The sequence below is a fragment of the Salmo trutta genome, chromosome 35 (genome assembly GCF_901001165.1).
Source record: "Salmo trutta chromosome 35, fSalTru1.1, whole genome shotgun sequence".
Taxonomy (NCBI): domain Eukaryota; kingdom Metazoa; phylum Chordata; class Actinopteri; order Salmoniformes; family Salmonidae; genus Salmo; species Salmo trutta.
The window spans coordinates 14385929-14408884 of record NC_042991.1 but is presented as its reverse complement, the minus strand read 5'-3'; the positions used below and the strand labels follow the sequence as shown (position 1 = coordinate 14408884).

The following is a 22956-nucleotide window of genomic DNA, read 5'->3' as shown; positions in this document are numbered from 1 at the left end:
CCACTCCCTTTAAGCATAGCCTACCACTTCACTATGTGAGGAATAAGTTATTTACACCACTCAGTGATGACTTCACCTCACGCTAGCCCTGTAGCTCTCGATATCTCAACCACACTCCTACGACCTGACTAGTTCCCGCTGTATCATGTTCCCCTGTGCTAAACCCAATGACACTGATCTAACAGGATTAGCTGGAGACTACATCAAATATTTTTCACCAATTGTGTCAGATAAGTGATTACTTCAAGGAAGGAAGTAAAGAGGGACGCGGTGTTAAACTATTGGAACAGAGCCCTGGTTTCCCTCGGGGCAAGGCCCAGCTCCTTACTCAGTCACATTCCTGCTCTAATAGCTGCGCTGACTCGGTGGGGCAGAGAGGAACAGAGTTGTTGTCAGAAATACCAGACAGGAGAGCAGGAGAATCCACCGTCCCATTGCCATCATGTTCCCACAGATGCAGGAGGGGAGTGAAGTCAAGAGGAGTACCTCGGTCCAGACTGGTGGGTTGCTATCCGAAGCCGTGGCGAAGGTGGAGAGAGTTGGGGCAGCGGTGCGCACGGAGGTCCCGCGCCACAGGTCCACTATGCAAGGCATCCTCTCTGAGGTCCAAGGGTTGGTGGAGAGGAAGGACATCATCAAGGTGAGTGTTAGGGAGTTTCTCTGTACGGCCGACCATGAGATTCGAACTTGTGTTCATTACAATAATACTCACCCGACCACAATCGGTAATTCTCAACAGCAATACTCAGCCAAGCCAAAGGTGTGTGAACTGAGACAGTTGGCTATTAGATCTCAGGGAAGGTAAGGTGGCGTCAACATGGGATATGGTTTACTGTGCATTGTAGGAACCCAACTAGTTGTTCAGGAGGATAATGACATTCAAAATAAGAACCTGTGGAAACCTCTTTAAAAAAACAAGCAATAAAAACATCTACATTTTAGTTAGTATCTAATGTGCGTATCAATATCAATATGAGACATAAAAATTGCTAAAATTATATTTCAACATTTTCTCGACCACAGATAAAATAAATTGTTGCTCCCAAATATGTGGGCATTTTTGCTCCCAATTTTGTGTATCCACAAAATAATTGCAGTTCAGTCAACTGCATGGATCAGTGAACAGATAAACAAACAAACTCTGATGTGGCATGGGCCTTGATGATGCTGTATTCCCAAGGCTTTGGGGTGAAGTTTCCTAATCTTAACCATTAGTGGCAAAAATGCTAAACTGACCCAAGATCAGGGTAAAGGGGAAACTTCATGCTACTCCATTCCCAAGATGCCTGTGGCAGGAAGCTTTACAGGAAGGAGCCAATGATATTTCCTGTGTGGCCATGGAGATTTCTCAGTAACAGCACATCTCGCTTTAGAATCAGCAAACGATTACAGTGAGGGAAAAAAGTATTTGATCCCCTGCTGATTTTGTACGTTTGCCCACTGACAAAGAAATGATCAGTCTATAATTTTAATGGTAGGTTTATTTGAACAGTGAGAGACAGAATAACCACAAAAAAATCCAGAAAAACACATGTCAAAAATATTATAAAATTATTTGCATTTTAATGAGGGAAAAAAGTATTTGACCCCTCTGCAAAACATGACTTAGTACTTGGTGGCAAACCCCTTGTTGGCAATCACAGAGGTCAGACGTTTCTTGTAGTTGGCCACCAGGTTTGCACACATCTCAGGAGGGATTTTGTCCCTCTCCTCTTTGCAGATCTTCTCCAAGTCATTAAGGTTTCGAGGCTGACGTTTGGCAACTCGAACCTTCAGCTCCCTCCACAGATTTTCTATGGGATTAAGGTCTGGAGACTGGCTAGGCCACTCCAGGACCTTAATGTGCTTCTTCTTGAGCCATTCCTTTGTTGCCTTGGCCGTGTGTTTTGGGTCATTGTCATGCTGGAATACCCATCCACGACCTATTTTCAATGCCCTGGCTGAGGGAAGGAGGTTCTCACCCAAGATTTGACAGTACATGGCCCCGTCCATCGTCCCTTTGATGCTGTGAAGTTGTCCTGTCCCCTTTGCAGAAAAACACCCCTAAAGCATAATGTTTCCACCTCCATTTTGACGGTGGGGATGGTGTTCTTGAGGTCATAGGCAGCATTCCTCCTCCTCCAAACACGGCGAGTTGAGTTGATGCCAAAGAGCTCCATTTTGGTCTCATCTGACCACAACACTTTCACCCAGTTGTCCTCTGAATCATTCAGATGTTCATTGGCAAACTTCAGACGGGCATGTACCTTGCAGGTGCTGCAGGATTTCAGTCATTCACGGCGGAGTGTGTTACCAATTGTTTTCTTGGTGACTATGGTCCCAGCTGCCTTGAGATCATTGACAAGATCCTCCCGTGTAGTTCTGGGCCGATTCCTCACCGTTCTCATGATCATTGCAACTCCACGAGGTGAGATCTTGCATGGAGCCCCAGGCCGAAGGAGATTGACAGTTCTTTTGTGTTTCTTCCATTTGCGAATAATCGCACCAACTGTTGTCACCTTCTCACCAAGCTGCTTGGCGATGGTCTTGTAGCGCATTCCAGCCTTGTGTAGGTCTACAATCTTGTCCCTGACATCCTTGGAGAGCTCTTTGGTCTTGGCCATGGTGGAGAGTTTAGAATCTGATTGATTGATTGCTTCTGTGGACAGGTGTCTTTTATACAGGTAACAAACTGAGATTAGGAGCACTCCCTTTAAGAGTGTGCTCTTAATCTCAGCTCGTTACCTGTATAAAAGACACCTGGGAGCCCGAAATCTTTCTGATTGAGAGGGGGTCAAATACTTATTTCCCTCATTAAAATGCAAATCAATTTATAACATTTTTAACATGAGTTTTTCTGGATTTGTTGGTTGTTATTCTGTCTCTCACTGTCCAAATAAACCTACCATTAAAATTATAGACTGATAATTTCTTTGTCAAAATCAGCAGGGGATCAAATACTTTTTTCCCTCGCTGTATGTTCCCCCAGCACCACACCCGTCCATACCAGATCTGGGTCAAATATGTATGTCAAATACTTGGAGCTTGGTATTTTCACTTTTGGGATTATTCCATTGTTTCCATTGTGCCAGGAAAACTGAGTTGAGTATAGCTCAAGTATTTCACATCCCACCCAGGTCTGGTTGTACACACCAGGGTTGTGTTCATTAGGACATGCAGCAGAAAATGCTTTCAAAAGTTTTGCAGTGGAAAATGTGCATTTCTTATTAATCAAATCAAGATTGTCCTTCCCTGTTTCAGTCTGTTTTCTTCTGTTTGGTCCATGAACATGTACTGTATTTACTCTGTGCTGTTGTGTTGAAGGGAGGCCAGTGGATGGAGGCAGCTTGGTACCTGCAGCCTTCGCCCAGAAAGCCAGAGATCCAAATAGGGCGCACTGTCCTCAGGGTTCTAGGATGCCGCTACCAGCCAGCCCAGCTCAACCCTGCCAACATGGCCCAGCAACTGACGGAGGCTGAGGTGGGAGACTGTCCTTTTTTAATGAACAATTTTCCCTTTCAAGAACATAATAGACATTTGAAAATACACATTTTCAAGTGTCAGACTGACCATCTTATATACAAACAATCAGTCATAAAATAAAAAGACAGAGGACAAAACATAAAGCAAAACTGTCATTTAATGGGCTACAGACCCCGAACTGATATCACTGTGTAAAATGCTTTTACAAATGTAAAGCTTTATTTGGGATTCCACTGAAGACATTTACTTTTCTGCCCTGTATGCACATGTATAGTTTTTTTGTCAACTGGCACATTATAATGATATTTCAACAATCCTATCATTTATTTAACCTTTACAGTTTTTTCATATCAATGTCAACAAGAATATATAATGAGACAAGGAGAGGAAGCTATTTCTAACTTTGATTTGCTATGTCTAACTCTTCAAGTACATTATCACCCTTCTTGGCTTTTGTGTAAGAGTAGAGTGTTTGATAAATACAGATGCTATGTGCCGAGCCCATGGTCTAGTGGAACCCCCCCCCCACAGCTCCAGACACACATACTCTCCTTACTGAAGGTCAGGGTTCAATCCCCACTCCAACCATTCATACTGTTTCTTACATCTGCCTGTCTCCCCTCTGTGATTTCAGTACTGTAAAAAATTGCTTCTTCTTTTTTTTTTATGGATTATATTTTTTATGGGTCTCAGCTCACTGGATACCAGACTGAGTGTGTCCCCGTGATCCCCTTTTTTTGCAGGACTGCAGACGCTACGTGCTTGAGCAGGTGGCTGCGATAAACCATGTGGTTGGTGTCCCAGAGGACGCAACAAATCTGGAGGGGCGATGGAGTGCAGCCCTGTTGGATGCCTCGGCCACAGTGCAGGTCAAAGAGGCTCAGCTCCACCTGGTCACACAGTACCACAGGCAGACTCAGGCCATCCGGAGCATTCTGGAGAGATGGGCAAGCGAGATGGATGAGCTACAATTGTGAGTCCATGCACTTGCATTGTCCGGGCTACTATTCTTGTGCATAATGCTGTATTTATGCATCTTTAGGCCCCTGCGTTCCTTTAAATTGTACAGTTGATTTAGAATATCATTGATCAGAAGTTTGTATTTGACCAAGATATGCACTAACACTTATTCACTCTTTGTCTATTCCTGGGGATCTAACAGGGACACTCGAAGCAGTGCGCTTCAGGCTGAAAAACTACATACTCTGTTATGTAACATTGAACAGCAGAAGGGCATGATGGGGGAGCTGCTCCAGGTGTGTTGCCAGGTGTCTGCCCACCTGAGTGAAGTCGAGGGGTCAGGGGCACTCCTCGCTCAGCTAGGGGATCTGCAGGAGGAGTGGAGGCTTTTGGAGGGGGCTGGGAATAGAAGCCTGAGGCATGCCTCAATTGGTTCTTCTCAGTCCTCTATCTTTCTACAAAAGGCTGAGCAGCTGCATTGCAAGCTTGAGACTCTTCAGAAGTCCATCACCCTCTTACAGTCCTCTCAATTGCAGCATGACACTCACAAAGCTTTAGTGCTGACCTTTATGACTGCTGACTTGAAAGCCTTCAACCAGCAGTACCTACACCTGCTGGAGCAATCAGAGGATTTTACCCAATTTTCTCTTGGGCAGAAGGAGAAGGAGGATGTGGAGTGTACACTTCAGAGCTTGAGCTCCTTACTTGCCTCCACTCAGAGGTTGCTCTCTGCTCAGTCATACTCTATAGCAAAACCTTCCTTGGCTAAAATCATCAAGCAAATGCAGGACTTGATTATCTGGGCCAAGCAGGCAGAAAACCACATCGCAACAGGTGAAAAGGTAGCCCTCTTCCCTGAAGAGGTCCGTCTCCAAATTGGCAGCATGAGGAAACTTCAATCTGAGATTTTGGCAAGGCATTCCAGGGTGCACTACAAAGTTGAGGACCTGAAAGAACTGATTTCGGATGAAGGGGAAATTGACAAAGTGCTGTCATCACTGAAGACCTTGAAGGACCTCTATGAAACAGTCTCAGATAACTCTGCTCGTATTCTGAAGGAAATGGAAGCTGTTTTGGAGGAAAGAGAGAAGATGCTGGTCCAGATCTCAAAAGTGAACACTTGGCTAGCAGTGGCACACCATGAGAGAGAGGTCACCGCAGATGTAGAGAATATGTCCAAAGACACCATCCCAGATCTGGAAAGCAAGCTGCAGTTTCACATGGGTGCCATCAAGGAAGCAGAAAGACAGCTGGCTGTCACGGACGCCCTTTTGGAGACCTGCATGGAGGTTTCTTCGGTGTTGAGTCCAGCAGAGAGCCACTTTCTTGTCAACATGCTCACAGGCCTCCGGACCGAGGTGGACGGAATGGTGGCCCACGAGAAAGCAGCCCACTGGGAGCTGGAGGAACTGCTTCACACCCGGACTTCTTCGGCCGAGGAACTGGCGGCTGTCCAGGTGAGCGTACAACAGATATGGGCCGACCTGGAGAGGCAGAGGTTCCCAGTGACAAAGGACTCCCTATCTGCCATAGAGCCCTTGACACACATGCTCCTGGAGCACCAATGTCAGATCCAGGAACTCCAGTACTGCCAAGAGGACCAGAAAAGTGCCCTCTTGCGTACCATTGGTGAACTGCAAGAGAAGGTGAAAACTCTCCACCACCACGCCCTGGAACACGAGAAGTACCTGACCTACCGGCAGTGCATGGAAGACTCCAGGGAGGTGGCAAAGGAGCGTGCTCAGTGCTCCAAAGACAAGAGATTCAGCGTGGGGGAAAGGTTCAGTCTTTGCCAGGCTCTCCTGGTGGAACTTCCACTGGTGAAGACCCAGTGCCAGGATGCTTCCGACCAGCTCGAGGCCATCGCCCAAGACCTGCACCTATCGGATAGAATGTTGCTTCTGTCGGAGAGGCAGAGGATCCGGCAAACTATTGAAAACCTAGCCTCCTGGGAGCTTGCCATCACTGACGACGTCAAAAACCTAGAGGGAAAGCTTCTGGAGGGTCTCAGATTCTGCACCGAGCTTGCTGCCATGATGGACCTTCTTCAACAGGTCAGGCAGGAGCTGACGGAGTCTGACCCGGTGAAGCCAGACGTGAGGGCCATCAACATAGCGCTGCGGAGGTGCTGGGTGATCTGGAGGAACGTAGAGTCTGTCATGCGGGTGTTGGAAGCTTTGAGGCAGAGAGAGCAAGTGGAGATGAGCCAGTGTGGGGAGCTGCACACCCTGAGGAATGACGTTGTGCAGAAGTGCCACGTATGCATGGTAAGTTCAGTGGGCTCATTACATTACAATTGTTGTAATTTGCAATTTCAGCTACGGTGTGTATTACATTTCATAAAATATGCATGAAATTTGACTTGGTTGACATGATAAACATTATAAAAGGGATTGTTTGGATCCTAGATGCTTATTGGACGAGCAGCGTTCCAAGCTTGCTAAGAGTACCATCTGAATTATCACTGCACCTCCATACGAATATCATCATGTTCATGTTGCTGTTCAAATCATTGCTTGAATTTATCTCAACTCGTACATTATTTCCCCTTGCTTCTAGGGTACTATTTGGTTTGTAACAGTGGGGTTTAATTTAAGCCTTGCTGTCTGCCTGTCCGGCCATGGAAACAATGTTTCCCTTTTGAAATGCTATCTCCCCTGTACCATAGAGAGCGAACGGTGCCCAGACGAGACAAATAACTGAAATGGTGTATTACAACAATTTATCCCTCAAACATTTTCCTTAACTTCTATTGGAACTGACTTTAATGTTGTTTATGTCATAATATTCAACCACGCAAGTTGTATTGTATTGTGGTAGACTTCAAATGAAATTCTTTCCTGAATTCTTGATCATCTTTCTTAATAATCTTGTATATGACCCGTAGGAGAATTTGTCCCATGCTCGGGAAGCCCTGAAGGATTACCACTGGGCTGCCCAAGGAGTGGTAACCTTCCTCCTCGAAGCCGAGGCCATGTTCCTGGCACCTCCAGGCGGGTTTGTGGACTGCGCAGAGGAGCAGTTTCACACCCAAGAGCCCCTAGCCTCCCTGGGGGAGAGCCTCCAGGCGCAAATCAGCCATCTCCTGGAGCTGGCACCCCAGCAGGCCTGTCTCTCTTTCCCCCAGAGCGAGCAGCTCCACATCCAGGTCCTGAGCCACCTTTTGGTGGAGAGGGCCGCACTCGAGGCCCAGGTTGAGCTCAGGACAGAGGCCTTGCAGAGGTAGGCCAAAGGCTACACACTCACTCACCAAAGGTTACACATGGCCTTTTGTCCTTACTGTTTTGGTCACATTCTAAAAACACATTAACATTAAATGTTATCGTACAAAGAAGCTTGATGAACATTAGATGCTGAACATTGGTCACCAAATAGGAATGCATTGTCAACCTTTCTAAGCTATTAAATATTTTGGGGAATGTGAGATGCGGCGTGCCACTATGATGTATTTATTTATTTACCAGGTTAGTCTCATTGAGATGAATAATCTATTTTACAAGAGAGACCTGGCCAAAATAGCAGCACACAAAGTTGCAGACACATTTACAACATAAAACACAAAGCATTACAGTTAAGAAAACATAAACTTCATCAACTTTTCCCTCTGTTCACCCTTGTTTGATGAGAACTACATTAAAGCCTGGATGAGAATGCAGCTCATGTCTATGAATTTGATGTTGCATTGAATCAAATAAGATTAGAGAGTTACAGATCCGGGAACTTTGTATGTAAATTAGCTTCTAACACTGGCACATTTACATTGATGTAAAACAGACATGTTGATTTATGTGCATGTAAAAGAGTACAGTAGAATCAAACCAAATCCTAATTGTCCACCCACAGTACAAATGAGCTTTTAGCTTCACAATGACTTAAAAAACATGAAAATATAAACAACATTAAAACCGGGCAATTTTCAGTTACCGTGTTTATTTTGAATCTATTCCATAGGTGTGCAGGCAGACAAAGCCTCCACAAGAAGTGTCATGAGGAAGTATGGCATATCCTGAAGAAAAACGAATCAAGGCTCTCCGAGTGTGCTGCCCAGGAAGTGACATCCTACGCCAACTGTGCTGACCAACAGGATAGAGCCAAGGTGTGTGAAGTGCTGTGCGTCGGTGGTTCTTCTCAGAGTTTGTTCCTACTAGGGAGTTTTTCCTTGCCTCTGTTCTCCTGTTTACGTTTCGGGGGTATAGTCCAGGTTACTGTAAAGCACTTGTTTTTTAAAAGCATGTTTTTCAAGCTTCATTTAGACAGTTTAGACATCAAGGGGATACTGAGGTGGAGAGGTGGAAAAAGGTAGAGTGGAGGATTTAACCCCAGTATCTGGCAGTGAGTTACATGTGTGTTGCCACTACACCACTGCTCTGACACACCACAGCTTTGCTGCACTGCAAAGTACTTTGTGACACATGTTGTAAAAGAAAGGGCTATATTCTGTATACAATACATTTGACTGATTGATTCATCTCTTCATGTGAAGACCCTGTCGGAGGAGGTGCTGTCTATAGCTGGGAAGCTGGAGGAGCTGAGGGCGGTGTGCCCACGGCGTGGGTGCTGTGTGGGCTCCGAGGGGGCACCGGCTGCCCTCTGGAGGCGCTGGGCGGCACTGCGGCGCGGCATCAGCCTCCTCCGGACACGCTTGGAGCAGAGAGGGGTGGAGTGGAGGGAGGTCACCAAGAGCGTGAGTCACGTGACTGAACTATCTTTAGCGAACTGCTCCTTTAATGGTCATAATGTAATATAGTATATGGTATATTACATATAAATACATACATTTTTGGGAGATGCCATCACCTTTCTTTGCTGGACTACATGACTTCACCCGGATGACCACACCATTAAATAGAAGCCTTTTAGTAGGCCCGGCGCATGATAAGTATACATACGTGTATTATAAAGGTGATCATGCTTACCATCATAACAGCACATGGCTCATAACGTTTTTTTGTATAAGCAAATGATATATTCATAATACCTTACACATAGTTGATCCACAAAGTGTAGGGCTTTGGAAATACCTTGTTTGTTTTTGTACTAAAGTGTGTGTAGTAGTATTGTATGCCCATGTGTAAATATACAGTGCCTTCGGAAAATATTCAGACCCCTTGACTTTTTCCACATTTTGTTACGTTACAGCCTTTTCTAAAATTGATTAAATAAATAAAATCCTCAGCAATCTACACACAATACCCCATAATGACAAAGAGAAAACAGGCTTTTAGAAATGTTTGCAAATTGATTTTAAAAAAAGCATATTAACATAAGTATTCAGACCCTTTGCAATGAGACTCAAAATTGAGCTCAGGTGCATCCTGTTTCCATTGATCATCCTTGAGATGTTTCTACAACTTGATTGGAGTCTACCTATGGTAAATTAAATTAATTGGATATGATTTGTAAAGGCACACACCTGTCTATATAACGTCCCACAGTTGACAGTGCACGTCAGAGCAAAAACAAAGCCATGAAGTCAAAGGAATTATCTGTAGAGCTCTGAGACAGGATTGTGTCGAGGCACAGATCTGGGGAAGGGTACCAAAACATTTCTGCAGCATTGAAGGTTCCCATGAACACAGTGGCCTCCATCATTCTTAAATGGAAGAAGTTTGGAACCGCCAAGACTCTTCCTAGAGCTGGCTGCCCGGCCAAACTGAGCAGTCGGGGGAGAAGGGCCTTGTTCAGGGAGGTGACCAAAAACCTGATGGTCACTCTGACAGAGCTCTAGAGTTCCTCTATGGAGATGGGAGAACCTTCCAGAAGGACAACCATCTCTGCAGCACTCTACCAATCAGGCCTTTATGGTAGAGTGGCCAGACGGAAGCCATGACAGCCCACTTGGAGTTTTCCAAAAGGCACCTAAAGGCTCTCAGACCATGAGAAACAAGATTCTCTGATCTGATGAAACCAAGATTGAACTCTTTGGCCTGAATGCCAAGCGTCACGTCTGGAGGAAACCTGGCACCATCCCTACAGTGAAGTATGGTGGTGGCAGCATCATGCTGTGAGGAGGTTTTTCAGCTGCAGGGACTGGGAGACCAGTCAGGATCGAGGCAAAGATGAACGAAGCAAAGTACAGAGATATCCTTACTGAAAACCTGCTCCAGTGCGCTCAGGACCTCAGACTGGGGCGAAGGTTCACCTTCCAACAGGACAACGACCCTAAGCACACAGTCAAGACAACGCAGGAGTAGTTTCGGGACAAGTCTCTGAATGTCCTTGAGGGGCCCAGCCACAGCCTGGACTTGAACCCGATCTAACATCTCTGGAGTGACCTGAAAATAGCTGTGCAGCGACGCTCCCCATCCATCTTGACAGAGCTTAAGAGGATCTACAGAGAAGAATGGGAAAAACTCCCCAAATACAGGTGTGCCAAACTTGTAGCGTCATACTCAAGAAGAATCAAGGCTGTAATCGCTGCCAAAGGTGCTTCCAGAATGTACTGAGTAAAGGGCCAGAATACTTATGTAAATGTGATATTTTATTTTTTATTTCTAATACAATTTTATAAAAATTCTAAATACCTGTTTTTGCTTTGTCTTTATGGGCTATTGTGTGTAGATTGATGAAACAATTTTAGAATAAGGCTGTAATGTAACAAAATGTGGAAAAATTCAAGGGGTCTGAATATTTTCCGAAGGCACTGTATGTGTTTGTTGTTGTGTGTCCTTTGGGTGTCACAGATGGCTCGATGCAGCAGTGCTCTGGACAAGCTGCAGGGTGAGCTGTCGGACCCCACTGCAGTAAGCTCCACTCAGGGGGCCCCGATGGTTCTGCTAGTGCAGACGGAGCAGCACCAGGCTGGACTAGAGCGGGAGCAGCGAATCCTGGCGTCCCTGGAGCTCCGCCTCTCCCAGCTCCTGGGTGTGTCCAGCCCTCAGGAGGCTGCTAGCCCTGTCCCAGTCTGCCAACAGCTGAGGGACATGCAGGAGTGCTTTAGGAGGTAAGAATGATACAGTACTCTCTTTGAAAGACAAATACTCTGTAATTAGGTGCCCTTTCCATTTCCCTCTCACTTTGTCTCTATCGCTCTCTTTCTCTATCTTCCCAAACTCACCCACACAATTCACATGGCACACATGCTTGCACTCACGCACACACACCTCAGGAACAGAAAAGCACAATGCAGAAAAAGCTTAAATGTTTTTCCTTTTTCTTTTTACATAAACATTACATGTCAGCACAAGAACCCTGGAGCCTTTGCCAAAGGTGTGCAAACAATCATATTGACACTGTTTATTAACACCCCCCCCCCATAGAAAGCTATGACCTTGCAACGGCTGTCAAATGGAGTAGACCAAGGCGCAGCGTAGTTAGTGCTCATCATGTATTTATTTTACAGAGATCACAGAAACAGACAAACCGACAGCCAAACAGTTCTGTCAGGTAAGCAATACAAAACAGAAATTAACCACCCACAAAACCCAAAGGAAAACAGGCTGCCTAAGTATGGCTCCCAATCAGAGACAACGATAGACAGCTGTCCCTGATTGAGAGCCATATCCGGCCAAAACAAAGAAATACACAAAACATAGAAAACGGAACATAGAATGCCCACCCTAGTCACACTCTGGCCTAACCAAAATAGAGAACAAAAACCTCTCTATGGCCAGGGTGTGACAGACCTTTAGCTTTTACCTAGAATTGTTTATTTGTCTGAGATAAAGGCACCTTTCAATCCAAATGATCAAGTACACAATACAAGTATAATAAAACATATACAAATATGAAGATATGATCAAAATAAAATAATTGTGAATGAATAAGCCTTTTTATACTTTATAATATGCCTATATATAGTTTTACCCAAAATATGTCACCTTCTTTATTACTTTACCAAACATACCATGACATTAGTGATAGTCAAAATCTGTTAAATTTGTGAACGTCTAAATCAACATTTGGGCCATTTAAACAGTGTGTGTCCCTCCTATAGACAAGGGATGAAGGGCTATGTAAAGGGCTAGATTTTTTTGATCGGAGAATACGTGTCTGTCTCCAACGTAAAGAAAAATGTCCCACTTCCACACAAAATTACTTCTTTGCTTATTTTAGGTTTAAGGAAGAGTATTGGTCGCATTCTTTATCCTAGAGCTATAAAAGTATTTAGTATTTAGATTCGCCTGCTCGAGACAAATTCAGTAATTGCTTTGCCATGTCTGTGCTGTGAAGCAGTCGAGCTGGATAAGTATTTTTCGAAGGACCGCCCCTTTGATGTGACGTCACAGTGAAGTGATATAAATTGATGTAATGATGCAGCTGACCACCAGAGAGAGGGAAATACAAGTTTATTCGACAAAGGACCTTTACGTGGTCCTAGGATTCAAATTCTACCAAAACTCATCCCAATGTGGGCATGCTGAAAGGAATGTTGTCTGTGAAGCTAAAATGGTTGTATATACTGACAAGATATTGGAGTCTCCACTCTAACAATGTGAATCAGTGTCCGTAAAGGCGAAAGGCAGGCTGGAGGCGGGAGCAAGCGGAAACATTCTAGTCAATTAGATGGCAAATTTGCATGTGAACAACAGGCACACCTCTGATGTAACATTGGTTTTCTTTAGGTTGGAGGGATATCAAGCGCGTACGCGTATATCAGTACATTCATAACCTAAGCATTACGAAAAACGTATATTCAATCAAATAGGTCTCATACAGCAAATTAGCAATACATTTTTATGTTGACCAAAATCTACACTCTCCCATTGCCCTCTGTCGTGACGTTGCTATCATTAATGTGTTTGACTATTTTATCAAATCAATTAACTACATTTATTTATTACGATGATTAAATTAATCATGTAACAATTAACTCATTAGTAATCTTGGGGCACCACGGGAAAAGTTATTTAATGAGTTACAATCTCCCGACTAAACTCTAAAGATATGAATATCTCTTACATCAGTCACAGTCAATTCATTAATCCTTATTTACCTCATCAGTCTAATTCTGAATGTTGCATAGTCCGTTAAATCTGCACGAACCCTAGTCTACATGAGGACTCAGCGATACACAAATTGGCTTAATTATTTATTTACCAACTAACTAAATAATCACACAGAATTACATAAACACACACACAGGTTAGGTTACTACATAATGCAATGAAAAGTCCCTAGTGGACTAACCCGATATGACGCTTGGTACACAATGAGTAGGGGTGGGGAAAGAAAGAGCGGGAGAAGAAGAGACAAAGGAATTCAACCATCGTACATACAGTTCAATAATACGCTCATCATAAATATGGATATTTAGCACCCTAACAACCGCTCATTCGGATTTAGAAATGCAACACATATTTACGCTTGAATGTCTTTGTCGTCTCGCTCTGTTGAAAACGCCCGATCAGTCTGTGGAGTCAGTCGACAGAAAGTCTCTGGTTGTGTAAGTCTCTGGTTGTCCTCCAGAGGTTACCATGTCCTTTGTAGTAGGTTGGTCTATGAGTGTCTGTTAGAATGGAATTTCCAGAGGTGTACCACGCGGTGTTCAGCAGGCCTCGTCCTTGACTCTGTTTGTTTGGAGTAGATACCCTAGAGATACCTACAGTTGAACTAGAACGTTTACATACATTTAGGTTGGAGTCATTAAAACTCATTTTTCAACCACTCCACAAATTTCTTGTTAATAACAGACTATAGTTTTGGCAAGTCGGTTAGAACATCTACTTTGTGCATGACACAAGTCATTTTTCCAACAATTGTTTACAGACAGATTATTTCACATATAATTCAATGTATCACAATTCCAGTGGGTCGGAAGTTTACATACACTAAGTTGACTGTGCCTTTAAACAGATTGGAAAATTCTGGAAAATGTCATCATGGCTTTAGAAGCTTCTGATAGGCTAATTGACATAATTTGTGTCAATTGGAGGTGTACCTGTGGATGTATTTCAAGGCCTACCTTCAAACTCAGTGTCTCTTTGCTTGACATCATGGGAAAATCAAAAGAAATCAGCCAAGACCTCAGAAATTAATTGTAGAACACCACAAGTCTGGTTCATCCTTGGGAGCAATTTCCAAATGCCTGAAGGTACCACGTTCATCTGTACAAACAATAGTATGCAAGTAATAACGCCATGGGATCACGCAGCCACCATACCGCTCAGGAAGGAGACGTGTTCTGTCTCCTAGAGATGAACGTACTTTGGTGCGAAAAGTGCAAATCAATCCCAGAACAACAGCAAAGGACCTTGTGAAGATGCTGGAGGAAACAGGTACAAAAGTATCTATATCCACAATAAAACGAGTCCTATATTGACATAACCTGAAAGGCCACTCAGCAAGGAAGAAGCCACTGCTCCAAAACCGCCATAAAAAAGCCAGACTACGGTTTGCAACTGCACATGGGGACAAAGATCGTACTTTTTGAAGAAATGTCCTCTGGTCTGATGAAACAAAAATAGAACTGTTTGGCCATAATAACCATCGCTATGTTTGGAGGAAAAGGGGGGAGGCTTGCAACCCGAAGAACACCATCCCAACCGTGAAGCACGGGGGTGGCAGCATCATGTTGTGGGGTGCTTTGCTGGAGGAGGGACTGGTGCACTTCACAAAATAGATGGCATTATGAGGAAGGAAAACTATGTGGATATATTGAAGCAACATCTTTTTTATTTTTTTTATTTCTCCGTTATTTAACCAGGTAGGCTAGTTGAGAACAAGTTCTCATTTACAACTGCGACCTGGCCAAGATAAAGCAAAGCAGTGCGACACAAACAACAATACAGAGTTACGCATGGAATCAACAAGTGTACAGTCATTAACACTATATAAAAAAAGAAAGTCTATATACAGTGTGTGCAAATGGCATGAGGAGGTAAGGCAATAAGTAGGCCATAGTAGCAAGTAATTACAATTTAGCAAATTGACACTGGAGTGATAGATGTGCAGATAATGATGTGCAAGTGGAAATACTGATGTGCAAAAGAGCAGAAAAGTAAATAAAAACAATAGGTGGATGAGGTAGGTAGATTGGATGGGCTATTAACAGATCGGCTATGTATAGCTGCAGCGATAGGTTAGCTGCTCGGATAGCTGATGTTTAAAGTTGGTGAGGGAAATATAAGTCTCCAGCTTCAGCGATTTTTGCAATTCGTTCCGTTCATTGGCAGCAGAGAACTGGAAGGAAAGGCGGCCAAAGCAGATGTTGGCTTTGGGGATGACCAGTGTGATATACCTGCTGGAGCGCGTGCTACGGGTGGGTGTTGTTATCATGACCAGTGAGCTGAGATAAGGCGGAGCTTTACCTATCAAAGACTTATAGATGACCTGGAGCCAGTGGGTCTGGCGATGAATATGTAGCGAGGGCCAGCCGATTAGAGCATACAGGTCGCAGTGGTGGATGGTATATGGGGCTTTGGTGACAAAACGGATGGCACTGTGATAGACTGCATCCAGTTTGCTGAGTAGAGTGTTGGAGGCTATTTTGTAAATGACATCGCCGAAGTCGAGGATCGGTAGGATAGTCAGTTTTGCGAGGGTATGTTTGGCGGCGTGAGTGATAGGAGGCTTTGTTGCGGAATAGAAAGCCGATTCTAGATTTAATTTTGGATTGGAGATGTTTAATATGAGTCTGGAAGGAGACATCATCAGGAAGTTAAAGCTTGGTCGCAAATGGGTCTTCCTAATGGACAATGACCCCAAGCATACTTCCAAAGTTGTGGCAAAATGCCTGAAGGACAACAAAGTCAAGGTATTGGAGTGGCCATCACAAAGCCCTGACAACAATCCCATAGAAAATTTGTGGGCAGAACTGAAAAAGTGTGTGCGACCAAGGAGGCCTACGAACCTGACTTAGTTACACCAGCTCTGTCAGGAGGAATGGGCCAAAATTCACCTAACTTATTGTGGGAAGCTTGTGGAAGGCTACCCAAAACATTTGACCCAAGTTAAACAATTTAAAGGCAATGCTACCAAATACTAATTGAGTGTATGTAAACTTCTGACCCACTGGGAATGTGATGAAAGAAATAAAAGCTGAAATATATAATTCTCTCTGCTATTCTGACATTTCACATTCTTAAAATAAAGTGGTGATCCAAACTGACCTAAGACAGGGACTTTTTACTAGGATTAAATGTGAGGAATTGTGAAAAACGGAGTTTAAATGTATTTGGCTAAGGTGTATGTAAACTTCCGACTTCAGGTGTATAGTGGTGAGAGGAAATTGTTCTTTGTCTCTTGTCTTCGGTTGAGTTTCCTAGGCTAACAGTGCATAAACAGCTGCAGACTGAATGTTCCTGTGTATTCTTCTTCTTCTTCTTCTTCTTCGAGAGAGAGAGTTTCAGAAGGTCTTACCATTTTCTGGTATTGTAGTTTCATACCATTTTGCCTTATATAGTTCGCACTGTACTTGGGCTGGTCTTTAGTTTTAAACAATTTCTCAGCAGTGTAGCCACCGCTTCCTGCTGTCTGGTCTTGTTGAGATTTTCTTCTCTGTTGAAAGTTTCAAAGTTTCTAACCATTTTGTACCTTTCAGCTCACGCTGTCGGTCACGCTGGTCTGGTAGTGTCTAACCATTTTACACGACCAGCTTAACATCTGTATACTGGTCTGTTGAGATTCCAACCATTTCAACGTGTGGATGGTCCTCACGTTCTCTGGTCTAATGTACATTTTGTTAGCGGTTCTTTTATGCCTTCTCCTTGGAGGGTGGTTCCATCATGTTGCCACGAGGTCTGTTCTCATGTGGACGTGGTTACTGACTGTGTAAAACTTTACATGAAAAACTATTCTCTCATTTAGAAGGGAAAATAACATTTAATCTTCTCACAAATAGTTTCATATTTAATCATATAAGTTCCACAACATTTAGATGTAAATCTGATAACTTGGATGTATAGATTTGTAGAGTTACCGTTATTTGGTAACTCTACAATTCTTAATGATATCGGAAACAACGACTCATTTGACATGATTATTGTTTCAAGCCCCACCAACCGTTTCCTACATTATTTGTGTTAGGAATATTGTGTCATTATCCACTTTTGGATGTTGTAGTTTTGGCGGGAGGAATCTCCTTCTACTAAAAGGGTTCTTTCCCCTCAATCCTACAGAGCCCAAAGGCAGTTTCTGCAAAGTATTTACGACTGTCATAAAACTGGCCAACTCCATCCCTCTCCCCCTCTGTGGGCTGACCCACTTCAACTTGATCCTTTGGATCCTCACAGGAGAGTTACAACACCTCTATACAAAATAAACCCTATTTCCATTTTCCCGCTACCAGAAATAGAGGCGCAGTCCGGCATCTGCCTTTGCCTCTTCTTCTTTGTGTAAAGTCTAGAAAGTTGCCCTACGACAGTGTATGATGATGTCGTATTGCTGAGCCTACCTTTAACATTGTGAGGGTGACATTGTGCCCACACAGCCTGAGAGAGCGGAGCATGCTGGTCCGGAGTGCGGCGCTGTCAGAGGAGCAGGAGAGGGAGCGCTTGCAAGAGCAGATCGGAGAGGTGGAGCAGCGAGTGGCTACCCTGCTCTCCATTCTGGCTTCCCACCCCAGCACACGCCAACTAAAGGTGAGCTACTGGGGGAAATACACTGTGTCTTTATTTAGAGGCTAGAGAGAGAGAGTAATTTATTGTATGGGCCAGAAGAAACTATAACATGGTTAAGTTTTCTTGTAACAGCTTCTACAAACCTCAGCTAACTTTAGCCATTGTTAACATTAAGTTGTAAGCCTCCCGAGTGGCACAGTGGTCTAAGGCACTGCATCGCACTGCTAGCTGTGCCACTAGAGATTCTGGGTTCGAGTCCAGGGTCTGTCACAGCTGGCCGCGAATGGGAGACACATGGGGCGGCGCACAATTGGCCCAGTGTCGTCCGCGTTAGGGGAGGGTTTGGCCGGCAGGGATGTCTTTGTCCCATCGTGCACTAGCGACTCCTGTGACGGACCGGGCACAGTGCATGCTGACACGGTCACCAGGTGTATGGTGTTTCCTCCGACACATTGTTGCATTGTGTCAAGAAGAAGTGCGGCTTGGTTGGGTTGTGTTTCGGAGGACGCACGGCTCTCGACCTTCGCCTCTCCCGAGTCCGTACGGGAATTGCAGCGATGAGACAAGACTGTAACTACCAATTAGATACCACGGAATTGGGGAGAAAAAGGGGTAAAAAACACTGAACTTTCTCTTTAAATAGGCTACATCTTGACCCTCCTCAGTCAACTCATGACTCATAAGTTAGAAATAGTCCTGTTATGTGTATCCCAGTCATTCTAATTCTGTGGTTGGAGATTCCTTTCTCCTCCCACTGACCCGAGCATCTTTTGAACTCTCTTCAGTCAATTCTGCAGTTACTTTACCTGAAAACTTTTAAGTGGAACCACAGGTCCTTAATGTCTCATAAGATGTCTCATTAGATTCAAGTTTTCTGAGCTTAAGAAGGCTGTTTTTGGAGACAGTTTAGAACCCATAAGAGTCTAAGCCTTATCTAAGCCAGTGGAGGGTATAAGTTATATGGAATTGTTTTTAAGAAGGTCATACCAAGGATAATTTTGCTATTTGATTTACAATGTTATGCATTGGATAACAGATTCACTACATGGAACAACAGACAGCCCCCCAAAAAAATCTAAAAGAAGTTTGGTCTGAAGTGTCCATCCTATATCTGAGAGATATAAGATCAGGACTCATTTGTTATGATTTTTTTTTTTTTACATGTATTTAACCCCTTATTTTTGGTAATGAACAGTGTCCAGTGTCCATATACAGTACTTCCATAAATGTGTTCAACTGATACCGGAGGACCTTCAGGCGAATTTTGTGAGGCCTGTGGGCATCCTAGAGCAAATCAACCAACATATACGTGTTTGTGAGAGTCTCGCCTTTCCAAAGAGGGGTCATTAGTGTAGCCCAAACTGTTCGGACGCTACAGACAGAAGTTGGCAGATCGGCTGTACCGACGTCAGTCCCAAGACGCTTGTGGGGGTCATACAGCAAAAGGGAGAACACCATCGCGTTTGTGAGAATCTCATATTTTCATAGAGGGGTATAATAGTTTGTAGGCTAAACCGCTCGGACGCTAAAGATAACTTTGTGAGAAGACCAATTTTTGGGATGCAAAGAAACAGATATCTCTAGCTTAAACTGACAGATTGTTATGGGCATTTTTTTATTACGCTAATTAGATTTCCATGGGGGCGTGGACATCGACCTTAGAGGGTTTAAGGCACATTTACATGGTATCTCTCTCTCTCCCTCTCTCGTTCTCTATTTCTCCTTATTCTCTCTCTCTCTCTCCCTTTGTCTCCCCTCTCTGACTCTCTCTCTCTACAGGAGGTCAGAGTGGAGTTGGGTTCCCTGAGGGCCAGGTTACAGTCCATTATGGAGTGTGTCGGGACAAAGTATACCGCTGTTACACCTCCGGAGGTGGAGAGACAGCTGCAGAAAGTCACTGGCTCTCTGCAGGACATGGAGGAGAAGGTAACGGAGATAACGGGTGGTGGTGGTGGCTCCAGGGTGAAGTAACTGATAGGTACAGATCTAGGATCAGAGTCCCCTCCACCAATCCTAACCTTAACCGTTAGTGGGGAAAATGCAAAACTGACGTAAGATCAGCATCTAGGGGAACCTTCAACCTTGGTGGGATGGTTGGTAGAGCAGTTTTGGGGTCAATTTCATCTCAGTTTAGTCAGTTGTGGATTGTGGAAGGGAATTGAAACTCAGCGAATTAATCGAAAAGTCCACATAAAAAACATTGGACAAGTTTCATGGATATGGGATTGAGCCCAACACAATCCTAACTCTGGTTTCTGAGTAAAAGCCTGGCTAGTTGGGACTTTAAGGGTCATTTGTGTGTTTGTGTGCGCACATGTGCTTGTGTGTATTTATCAGGTTGGCCAAGCCCTGGAGAAGAGCAGCCCACTCAATAGGCTGAGTAGCAGAATGGGGGAGATCCGTGTTGGGCTAGAAGAGGTCCAGACATTGCTGCAGCGGAGGAGCTCCTCTGTGTCCGAGGCTGAACATGTGCTAAAGGTGTGTGATTGTGTTTATGTGTGTGTGTGTGTGTCTCCGTGTTTGTATGCATATGTGTGTTCTTCCCCTGAAACAATCAACCTAGTGTGTGTGTGTCCTTCCCTGACCCCAATCAATCGTGCAAGATTGTTCCTAACCTGGCTCTAGGCCGAGTCATTGAAAAGCATTTTGTGACAACTGTTGATGTAAACAAAAAAGGACTTATAAGTACATGGGATTGGTTGATAATTGATTGATATCATGACAACATAATAATTTTGTCCAGTTCGTATGGGACCAGCTGGACCAGTGGCACGGCCGGCTGGCCCTCCTGGAGGGCGAGGTGCAGGAAGCAGCTGAGGAGGAGCCGGAGCAGGCCCAACTCCTCATGGACCAGATCACCCAGCCACTTCAACTCTACCAGGACACGGCCCAGAAGGCTGAGCAGCGCACTGCCTTCCTCAGCAAGGTGAGTGAGAGGAGTAGCTCAACCTTACCCTCTGATTGGCTTGGTAGGCCTTTCACCATATTCACCATGTGGTTGTATCTTATAATTACAGCATTCCTCAACTGGTTCTTCCATAACAGCACAATTTCAGTTTACTGTTTTTTTTCCTCCATTTATTTCAGTTCCTATGCCCAATGCCAGGGGTTCCATAATTACATATTGCCGTGGGACAATTTTTCCTTGAGCGGATGGTCATGGGCCAGAACATAGTTATAAATGATTTGTACACCGCAAATTGACCACAAGAATCCCAAACAGATAGTATTTCACAAAAACAGGATAATTTCTAACCTTGATTACATTGGAATACGATTACATTTGCCTCTCTATTCATTCGAGCGAACCCTTGGGAACAGATTTTCTAAATAAAAATTTCCTGGTGATTTTAGTCTTTTATGTCCATGAATGAAAATTATATAAAAAAATAAGTTCCAGTCAAAAGTTTGGACACACCGACTCATTCCAGGGTTTTTCTTTATTTTTACTATTTTCTACATTGTACAAAGTAGTGAAGACATCAACGCTATGAAATAACACATATGGAATCATGTAGTAACCAAAAAAGAGTTAAACAAATCAAAATATATTTTATATTTGACATTCTTCAAAGTAGCCACCATTTGCCTTGATGACAGCTTTGCACACTCTTGGCATTCTCTCAACCAGCTTCATGAGGTAGTCATCTGGAATGCATTTCAATTAACAGGTGTACCTTGTTAAAAGTTAATTTGTGGAATTTCACTGTCCCCCCTGTCAGATCCCTGCCTGCCTCCAGGAGTATAATGATATAATCCATAGTGCTGGCTGCTGGCTTGACGAATCCCAGTCCTGGCTAGACGCTCCCAGCACCTACACCACAGCCAGGAGCCTCCAGAGCCAGACCAACACACTGCAGGCCAGTCCACTGCACGCACACACACACAGACGCCAACTCACATGTACATACACGCAATCCCCCAGATTGTAGAACACTGCTGGTAGTTCTGAATTGATATACAGTGCATTCGTAAAACAAAATGTGGGAAAAAATCAAGGGGTCTGAATACTTTCCCAATGCACTGTGTAGTGGAGCTGTGCGTGTTCGAGTGTGTGTTTCAAGTATTGTGTTTTTTAGTCATATGTACGGGATACACAGGGTGTACACTGTCCAACTAAATGCTTACTTGCTAGTTCCTTTTTGACAATGCAACAACGATAAGAAATAATAAAAGATAAGAATACGAACTGGCTCAGAAGAATAGAATACATTTTTTTAGTGTAAGTATTATACAGGAAGGCACAATTTATAGTTGAATATTTACACGTATTTTGGGGAAGGCGGATTGGGGGGCAAGTGTTTAAATTGTGCAGTATTTTGCAATCATAATAAGAGTCTGGTAGCAGCAATTGAGATGTGTGTGTAGCATCAGTGTGTGTGTGTGTGTGTGTGTGTGTGTGTGTGTGTGTGTGTGTGTGCATGAGTGAGTGCATGTGTGCTAAGTCCAGTTTAAGTGTTCAGCAGTTTTATGGCTTGTAGATAGTGTGTGTTCATGTACGTATGTGAGTCTGTGTTTCTGTGAATGTGTTTGTATGTGCGTGTATGTGTGCATGCGGGTGTGCACTCATGTGTCCATGTTCTGTAACCCCACATCACAGATGGTGCTGGATGACTCGGAGCGTATCCGGGCCACTCTGGTGGGCTTCGGGCCTGTGTTGGGGGAGATCTCTGCTGTGTGTCACACCACTGCTATGGAGGATAAGCTAGTCCAGACCGAACACCAAGTCACCGCCATGCAGCATAGCATCATGGGGCCATTGGACCAGCTGCTGCACGTCACTCCGGTAAGACCCTCCATTACAGTGGTTCTCAATAGGGGGTACTAGTAGCTCCAGGGTCAAGTTTCCCCTAGGTACAGATCTAGGATCAGACTCCCCTGCTAATGGTTAAGGTTAGGATTGGGGCAAGGGAGTCTGATTGAGTGAGTGTAACCGTGAGCGTGATGCTTCAAGCTGGGTGTTTGTGGAAAGAGAGTAAGGTTGTCTATCAACAGCCTCAATAGAGGAGTTTCACCCTCCCTCAGAATGCATTGT

The 22956-nt window shown here is 44.2% G+C and overlaps 1 protein-coding gene across 2 annotated transcripts in view; it reads left to right on the top strand.

Moving 5' to 3' along the window:
- Window positions 1-22956, top strand: part of syne2a (spectrin repeat containing, nuclear envelope 2a) — a 258178-nt gene that overhangs the window by 110201 nt on the left and 125021 nt on the right. For both annotated transcript variants that reach the window (XM_029733409.1, XM_029733408.1), the window contains 14 exons: window positions 455-640; window positions 3304-3459; window positions 4206-4435; window positions 4625-6689; window positions 7310-7644; window positions 8374-8518; window positions 8906-9106; window positions 11106-11365; window positions 17792-17942; window positions 19701-19847; window positions 20259-20399; window positions 20665-20847; window positions 21644-21781; window positions 22522-22707. In XM_029733409.1, coding sequence (XP_029589269.1) covers window positions 455-640; window positions 3304-3459; window positions 4206-4435; window positions 4625-6689; window positions 7310-7644; window positions 8374-8518; window positions 8906-9106; window positions 11106-11365; window positions 17792-17942; window positions 19701-19847; window positions 20259-20399; window positions 20665-20847; window positions 21644-21781; window positions 22522-22707 — 4524 coding nt within the window. The remainder of the gene's footprint in view (window positions 1-454; window positions 641-3303; window positions 3460-4205; window positions 4436-4624; window positions 6690-7309; window positions 7645-8373; window positions 8519-8905; window positions 9107-11105; window positions 11366-17791; window positions 17943-19700; window positions 19848-20258; window positions 20400-20664; window positions 20848-21643; window positions 21782-22521; window positions 22708-22956) is intronic.